The sequence below is a fragment of the Limulus polyphemus genome, unplaced genomic scaffold (genome assembly GCF_000517525.1).
Source record: "Limulus polyphemus unplaced genomic scaffold, Limulus_polyphemus-2.1.2 Scaffold19, whole genome shotgun sequence".
In the NCBI taxonomy this organism is placed as follows: domain Eukaryota; kingdom Metazoa; phylum Arthropoda; class Merostomata; order Xiphosura; family Limulidae; genus Limulus; species Limulus polyphemus.
Genome location: NW_013665629.1, coordinates 1,163,219 through 1,172,899, shown reverse-complemented (window position 1 = coordinate 1,172,899; position 9,681 = coordinate 1,163,219). Strand labels below are relative to the sequence as shown.

Here is a 9,681-nt window from a genome sequence, read left to right as displayed (position 1 = left end):
GAAAGATCTACTAGATATTAATTAATTTATAAATATATCAATTCATGTGAATATGGCTGAAAATTTTCATTTTTTCTGAAAAGGTGGTTTTTATTTACTTGTAACCAGGCTGTATATATATATATGTATTCATGGATTAATCAGTTAATGCCATACAATTTTATATATCTCTAAAAGCAGTATTTCTAAATCATGCAAAATCGCAATCACTTACTTTCAGTGTATCAAACTCTAGTAAACGAATTTTGGACAAGATCTACCCATTGTTTATCTCGTGGAATACATACGATCGTAAATTAGATAGATTATTGGACAAAATCGATGCGTCCATTAAGGAAATACCACATACTGCAATCAGGCAAGTAAATAAATAAAAAAAGGAACACACTTTTAAGATTGGACTGTAATCAGATATAATCGTTTATTATTAGAGAAGTATTCGTGATGAGCTTGTGGATCTGGAAACTTATGGTGAAAGGCTGAATGAACAGAAAGCAAAGTTTATGGTTATAGGAAATTGATGTGAAAAAAACCAGGGTTTTCCATATAAATCATATCTACTCCACCCGTGTTGTATTAATATAGTAATATCTCGATTCTTATAAGTATTCTTTACTTTTTTATTATAGAGTACTTCTCATACAAGAAACTATATGATTTTGGTGGTTACTTAAACTGCCAGTAACACAAAACATATAGACTGTAATTCTTAAAGCTTTCAAATAATTCGCTTAATACATATAAAAACTGGAGCTAGGAGACTGCGGAATAACACAACATTGAACAAAGGTCATTGGATTCTAAGACGGATTTTTGTCACTTCACAAGTCATTCATATGAAAAATACCTATTATTATATTTTCATGTATTTTCCGACGTACTCCATAAATGTGGTTGTCAAGATATTCGTAACTAATCTGCCCGTACATGTTCTTAAAAACGTTTTCTCTTAAGAGACAAATAACGGATGTCTATTTAATTTCATAATTTTAAACCAAATACTGCTTATAAGTTGGTTGAAATATTGTTAGAGGGCTAAGTGAGCTCTTGTTTTCGGTAATATAACTTGCTTTTAGTGCATCAGACATAAAGAATAGCTGATCTCAAGAAGCAGTATTTTCAGTGTTGATAATTAACTGTAAACAAGTGTTTAAAGAGCTTCCTATACGTTTGGCTTCTGTAATAATATCATAAATTACTATATCTTCACATTGTTTATGAAATTTCTTTTCTACACATCAGTTTACAAATTGAATTATCTTTTATGAATAAATTAGTTTGTCATTTTTTTAGAAAAAACAACAACTTTTTTACACTGTAAAAATATCGGGAGGTAAATTTTTACTATAATTATTTTTCATGTTAATTAGATTATCAGGAGTTGTGTTTAGGTAAGCCAATTAATGGAAAGATACATTAATTAAATTCACTTCTCGGGATAAGCCCGTTAAAATAGATTGCCGTATATGTACGAATTAATTCATCAGTGAATTGTTAAAGTTAATTCAGGTTCTTCATTTAAGTTGTAAAATTAAAACTAACGAAATAAATGAAGCGAGAAACAAAATGTTGAAAAACATGCTTTAACCTTTCGAAGAACATGTAATGTAATTAAGATAAATTTCGTATGTATTCTAGTTTTATTTTATATCTGGATCCCACGGCCTGTAAAAAACTTCATTTTTACAATTTTACTCTTCTCACGAATGAATAACAAACAGTGATATAAGGAGAGTTATCTGGGAATCGACGAACCGGTTATTTAAGAGCGCATGAGTACCACCCCTCTACATAGGAGAAACAACATTTGTGTGTCTCTTTGCGTCTGCGTATTCGTTCAGAGTGCAAACGAATGGATCGATAGTTAACGGCGCAATAATAGTAGGAGTTGGTCCAGGCGGCTTGGTAGTCTGACGGGCCGCAGACATCGAGATAACAGCGTTACGTCGTGGAGAGTCTCTTATTGGAATGTAAATTTCTAGCTTGGTAGAATAATCTAGTTAATTCTAAAGAGTGAATATAAATATAGTTATTGAACTGTTATAACTACAATAAATAATACGAAATTAAATTCTACGTCGAATTAAAATTAAATAAAAGTTTCGTTTAATTTCATTAGAATAAGCTATATACATATATTGCATAAAATAGAATTGTCTCAATATTTTTACCTATAGCAGTTTAGACCATTAAGTGGATATTCCTAGGAGGTCCTCTTAGGTTAAGCCTTTCACTCTAAGAAAATACCACTGGCAGGACTATAAAAGAAAGACTGGACTGAACCAGAAAACCAAATCATATTCTTTTTCCAGAGGAAAATAACAATAAACCTGAAACATAGCATAAAACAGAAGGTGAAATGATGTAACCAAATATGTCGCTAATAGGAGGAATTCTCACTGCATTTGCTCTTCTTTTAGGTAAGAATCAGACCGTTTGTGAATATGTTACACTGCATGAAATTCAAAAACACTTTTCGACAATACTCATATATCTATATGTATTTGTAGAAAACATATGTTTAATGAAATGGCCAAAATGATTTACTTTGTAGTAGAGAGAATTTAGTAACTAATGTCTGATAGGAATAATGCTATTTAATATATTTTTTATACTTTTTTTACTAAGTTTATAGTGTTTTCAAAAGTTTTATTTTGTATGGGGAGAAGAAATATAATTTTTCATATATGATAAAATTATGTTACAATGTCTTTCTACTGTCACAACTTATAACATGAAAGCAACTGCCTAATGATATTAGTTTGAAGAAACTAATTTCTAAATCAGTCATTTTATCCATGATATGAAGATTCGGTTTCTTGATATTTAAAGCATACTTATTTATATGTTCAATATTACAAAGAAGAACATAATTTATATTGATTATTTATCATATTATTTTGAGTTATTTGTATGAGATACGCTTAAGTTAAGATGGCGATATTTTGTTGCAAATATGTTTTTAAAATAAAAACCTAAGTAATATTTTTTGAAGAGTACAAAACGTTATATTTATGACCTTTTATCACCTGCATCGCGACTTTTTCACGAAAAAAACTATGACAGTGAAATATTTTCTATATTCAGAAATGATTTATTCTATCAAAATAATAAAGTAAATATTCAAGTTTGTTACATCGAAAACAGATTCTGGCCAAAACAAGTGAATTAACTAAAAAAGTAATATATATCGCCTAAATATGTGTTATATGGCAACGTCTTTTCTGGTTATCGTTAGTGATTTTATTTCTTAATAATTTACGGCTACCTGTCGTATTTCATCGTTTTATTCAAATATTTATATCGTATTTGTAATAAAAACAACAATTTCAACCTATCTATAGCTGTCCTTAATTGAAGAGCATCGAAAGTCTAACGTTTGACAGTAAATGTTATTTTACGACAAATACTGATTGGCTCAAGGGCATTTATGTCATAAATTACAAATAACCTTTCTTTCTCTTCTAGCATAGTGTATATAATGGACATTTCATCTTCTTAATAATTCAGAAAGCATTAAGTAACATGTATAACCTTCAATATTCTTATTAAAACACTAGCCTGACACCAGCTCTTAATTTACGATACATTTTTATCAAATGAGGAGCATAACAATAAACTCTACAATATCACGTATTATATGACTGTAAAGATTCTTTACTTAACAGATACGTATGCTAATTGTTCTCACCAAATTATATTTCATATTTTAAAGGCGATATTATTGTAAAAGAGAATGAATGGGTCAGCAGAAAAATTGAAACAATTTTAATGTCGAACCTTTTTGTATGAAGACGGAGTATACGATAATTGTGTTTGGGAATATTAATAGTTCTTCTTTTTCTTCCACTAAAACAACGTAATACATTTTGTTTAAACGTCCTATATAACATTGTAATTATTCTATTGTTCTAGAAAAAAACAAAAAAAACTTGGGAACAATTTCGTTCGAGCCTTCCATCCGAAAGTGTTATGTTACAAGAACAGTTTGTTTGTTTTGAATTTCGCGCAAAGCTATACGAGAGCTAGCCGTCCCTAATTTAGAAGAGTAAGAATAGAGGAAAGGCAGCTAGTCATCACCACCCACCGCTAACTCTTGGGCTACTCTTTTACCAACGAATAGTGGGATTGACTGTCACATAATGAACGCCCACACGGCTGAAAGGGCAAGCATGTTTGCAAAAATAGTAGCAGAAGTTGGTTTAGCTGAAACCTTTGGTGTTGAGTAGTGTAATCATTATTGATGAATGTATATGACATACCGAAACAATTTTGTGATTTTTATGACAGAAATTATGATTGTACCATTTGTTTTGAAACAGAAGCATGAGTAACAAAACCGGGAATAGTGTAATCTTTCGTCATTGCGTTTGAAGTTAAATGTAAACAAATTAGGAAAATTAATGGGGATTCCTGCGTATCAGAATTCGTTTCTCCAAGATTTATCGATCATAGATTTTCAGACACTACGTATACATATATAAAACTGCTTATATTTTGAGTGTATTGTCGTCAATTGGTACTTGTTATAAAAATTTAATGATTAAATACTTAAATCACATGATTGATATTATACCTAAACGGTCAAATGAAACATTTATCAACCTGAAGGAATTGCATTTCCTAAAGCTTTACAAGCAATGTAAATTTGTCCATGTTTTAACAATTATTAAAATATATATGTTTATATTGGTGAATAAGTATTTTTACTAATATTGATGGATTTTGTAGCAAGGAATTGGCGAAATATCTGTGTTTTGCACTCAGTATTTTATGTGGAAGAGTTTAGTGGTATATATAATTCAGTAAGTTTAAGTTCACAATATTCAGTTTTTATGCTTAGTTTAAGCTTCCACTATTCAACATTATTATTGTACCATCATGGTGAGGTAGATCTTCACACCGCATAAATATTGTTAGCAGATATTATGTACATAAATGGCGAAATGTAATGAAATTATACAAGGTAACGTTTTCTTAGTATTAATTTAGATGTAATTATTTTCTATGAAAATGGGATTTTATAACACAATCTCATTTTTGTTGTGAAGAATAATAATGACTTTGTCATCCGTGCATTTGGCCCCAGTCATTTATTATGTCTGATGTGTTTTGTTTAATTAATTTCCTACTTAATGTTTATGAGTGTGGATTGCTTGCGTTTCATTTCATACTTTTCCTGCTAAAGAGTGCTCTTGGCCTAGTAAAATTATTTGCTTATTGGCAAATGATATTTTCTTAAGACTGCTGTAAAGAGCGGATAGAGTTAAGTTATTAGGAATAAAATAATATTCCAAATATAACAAAAGCGTGAAACAGAAAAGTGATAAAAATGTATAAGACATAAAAATCCAGGTGAATAGAGGGTTGATACAAAAGTTTGTATATATATATATATATATATGCCCCCAGTGGCACAGCGGTATGCCTGCGGACTTACAACGCCAGAATACGGGTTTCGATACCCGTGGTAGGTAGAGCACAGATAGCTCATTGTGTAGCTTTGTGCTTAATTTCAAACAAACAAACAATGTATATAATATTCTGAATCATTCAAGGTTCGTTCTTTGGTAACAAGAAGAATAAAAATGGTTGCTGCATCATTCAAGGTGAAAAGTATCAGAATATTTTCTTCTTCCCTCGTGATCTTTCAATTAATCTTACGTTTGTTGTTCGTTAATTACTGAGCTCAGTAGAAACATCGAGGTTTCTAAGCCACAGAGTGCTGAGACTAGCAAAGTAATTTTTGTCTTGTGCGTGACCTCTCCTCTTTCCAGTATGTCATGAGACAAGAATATTTAGAAAAATATTGTATACGTATAGATAATAAGTAGAAACTAGTATTAGGCATTATTTAGAAGTTGAGTCACAATTTATTTTACATTCACATTTAATATATTAAACGAAAACATATATTCAGTTACAGTTTATTAGGCAAACATATATTTTATTTTCTTGTGTTAAATATTACAGTTACGATATTTTGACTGAAGCAGTTGACTGTTCGAAAGAGCTGGAAAAACTTCGTACCTTCTATTCAACTACATTTTATGCTAAAAGTGTTTTAAGTGTAGCTAAGTATGTATAAAATGCTATTTACAAACATTCATGTTTCTGGTGTAATCACAGTATCAGTTGTCATATAACTAAGTATTTGACTTGAGAAAAAAAAGCAGCTAGAAAAAGAAATGAGAATGCTTTTGTTTGATCTCATAATAAAATTTACTATTATTCGTTGTTCATTAATGATATCCACAAGTATGGGACCTTCTAGCCACATGTCGAAACCATCGGTTGTTTTCATAAGAAAGATAACTGAAAGACTGAAATCAACACAGTTGTACTCGACCACATGCCTCCAAGTCAATTTCATTAATTCTTTGTACTTTTGATCCCCTTAACATTGATTTTTTAATTTTCTTTGAAATTGACGTCCACATACAGTGACTGGCCTGTGGAAAGTTTGTCAAGATGTATGGTCTGAGAGTGATCTCGCCATCTTTCATAAAAGCTTGTTGTAATAGCGATTGAGGGTCAGACAGTAAATAGTGCGTAATCATTGTCATCAAACTGAGCTCAATCGTTTATAGATGTAGTTTCAAACGTTACTCAGAACCTGGAAGATCTTTCTTAAAAGGTATGCTTAATCACTCTAGCTCCGAATTCATTTGAACTGTTTCTAACATTTACAGGAATTTTTATTAATGATTAATTTTCATTTGCACACACAAACTGCTGAAAATCGTTATAATAACATTCTGTCTTCCATGTATACATTTTTTTTGCTAGCAACAGATGAGAAACTGCATTTAGTTCTTTTTGGCTGGAAGAAACTTACAAAAATATTAATTTTTTTAATTAATATCAACTTCAGGTGAAACAAATTGCCTTTTCAGAGCAAAACTAAAATTTATCCTGATATTGGCAATTACGTTAACTAATTAAATCTATTTTTCTCAAGATCTTATTTATAAAGAGTAGGATAAATTGTTTTATTAGTTAGTTATCTTCGCTGTTAACAATATTTTCGGCCGTAAACACAGTAATATCTCAAGATGTCCGACAAACTTAAAGGTTTAGATTAGTCCTAAATACATATATTAACCTAACAATGCAAAATGATTTTTCTAATACTAATAAAAATAAAATTTTAAAAATAATAAAATTAGGTATATTTAACGTTCCAAACAATTATGTTAATGAAAGTAACTATCATGAAATAATAGAACATACCTTACCTATTTGATTGTAATTTAAAACAAAAATATGTATCAATTTGAAATGATAATTTTTGGAACATTTTCCTTATATTGGTGAATTGATGAAAAAAACAAACGTAGCCTAATTTCTATTATGAATTTAATAATTTAAGATAATTTTAATTTCTTAGTTTACCAACAGTAACGACTACATATTTCTCAATGGTGGTTTACCGGCGTCATAATGTTATTTAAAAACATGAAAGTTTGATTTTCTCGATGCTTACGACAGCAAGGCAACAATAATATATCGAATTTAATACATAAGCTGCCCTTGTTGTGGGTCTCATCTACTGCTGGTTGGACTATCTTTAGCCTTGATGATAGCCCTGCAAGGCGTGGCACTGTTTCTACTATTTGCTAGAAAGTGTTTTATTTCTTATATCAATTTTTTCTATTTTACATAGCTCAATACGAGTCGGTAGGGAAGACAACTGTAGGGAAAGCGATGTTCAACATTTTTCTCAGCGATGCTCAATCAAATTGAGTTCTGATAAATATGTTGGACATGAAAATATATTAAATATATTGAAAGGCTTAATTCCTGCCACACAAAAGCTTCTCACTACATTATATCACCGCTAGCAACTTCTATTAGGCACAACACAACCACGTGTGATTTTTCTCCAAATTCTTACCCACCAGCAGTTCTAGAACGAACGAAATGCGAGTCAAATGACTATTGATGCATTTCTATTCATTAATTTCCTGTAATTTTCTATAGTTTGGACTTTAATAACCACTGAAGTCATGCATTTCATTTTGCGTCTCGGTTTTCAGACTGGTTTTGTATTATCGTAAGCGTTTTTTTTTTAATGCTGCTGTTGGAGATACTAAAAATCGTAACAATCATTGAAAAAATTGGTAGATTTGTAAGGTCCAGTGTTTTGTTTTACTTTACAAGATGATAGACCTTCTTTTTCCTCAGTCTCTTAACAGTGGCTGGAAGTTAGATTTTCTTGATTACAGATTTGTTCCCTTTTGATTTTTTTTGTGTTCATAGACATCAATGACAGATGTCTTCTTTAAAAATATTGTTTTTGATAACGCTGCTTCATTTACTAGATCTACAACTATAACCTTATGAATACCCATTGTCTTGCAAACTAACCATGAGGTAACTAAACCTCCACATTGAAAGATATCACACGGTCGTCTGAAGTAAATGTTCCACGATATGATTTCTATTGCCCAAAGTAACCATTCAGTGTGTATTATACATAATTGATACAATATGCCTTATTTGCTCATTTTTTGTTTAGTCTATACCGATAATGGCAAAGTTTATTAGAAATTTATAAAAATTAAATCTTACACACCTATATATAAACGCTAATATCGATATTGAAATATATCCAGTCGTTTTAAGTGCCCGAAAACTGAATTTATTTTCTAAAGAACACTTGCTTATCTGACATTTCACATTAGTTGGATTCAAGTAATACTGTGTTAATCAAGATCACTGTGTCAACCCGATGTTCAAGTGACAACACCAACAGAGCGAAATATATTTAAAACTCCGTTAACATTTTAACTTAATCGAGTTTGGAGTTGCGTAATAATACATTTCTTATCGTGGGGAATTCAAATGTTTTGGAATTTGCACATTCCAAATAATAAACCAAACTACTATAAGACTGATGTTTGAAAGTTAAGTTCATCACTCCTCTTTATCAGTTTCAAACGGCTACGTATAACCACGTCATTACGGAACTTAATAAACATCACAGTCTATGGATGCGCTCATTTTCTGGTACTACTTTCTACGTAATTTGTTTTTGTTTGTAATCAGCAAATGTTACCTAACTGCAAATAATAAACTCCGAGTAGTTTCTCATGTAGATTTAGTACAATTATGTACTTATTCGAAATAAATTAATAGTAATTTCGTGGTTCGTTGACAGAGACAAATTATATTTTAGTCGATGATGTTAGTAATAAATAAATAAATAATTAATTATCAAGATTCATTGAAAACAATAACATGCTATTTTTCCACATTGCCATGAACATAATGAGTTTGTAAAGTAATTGTACACTTGGGTCATAAGATATTGTCAGGTTTATGCTGTGAAATATACAAACATACATTTATCAGACAAACGTTCCGCTTTCTATTGTTTGGAAATTAATATTTTCTATTGAAACACCATGAAAAAGTATCAGTTAACATACTATTTAGATATGCTCCTTTCTTTGGTATATGATAGTGAAGATGTGTTGATTGTAATATATAGATTAAACTCTCTTTTTTTAAGATATAACATCAACAATATATTATGACTACATTTATCGTTTTATGGAAAATAAATTGTATATATATATCATTTATGTTTTCAATTATTACCACTCACAATACCCAGCTGTTTTCAGTAATATGAAATAAACAATTAATATCTTACAAATGGAACTTTAGAAACAT

General features: G+C 30.2%; 1 protein-coding gene across 1 annotated transcript in view; it reads left to right on the top strand.

Moving 5' to 3' along the window:
* Positions 1–2,374: 2,374 nt before the first annotated feature.
* Positions 2,375–9,681, top strand: part of LOC106457838 (nephrin-like) — a 154,752-nt gene continuing 147,445 nt past the window's right edge. The window contains exon 1 of the mRNA XM_022384119.1: positions 2,375–2,420. Coding sequence (XP_022239827.1) covers positions 2,375–2,420 — 46 coding nt within the window. The remainder of the gene's footprint in view (positions 2,421–9,681) is intronic.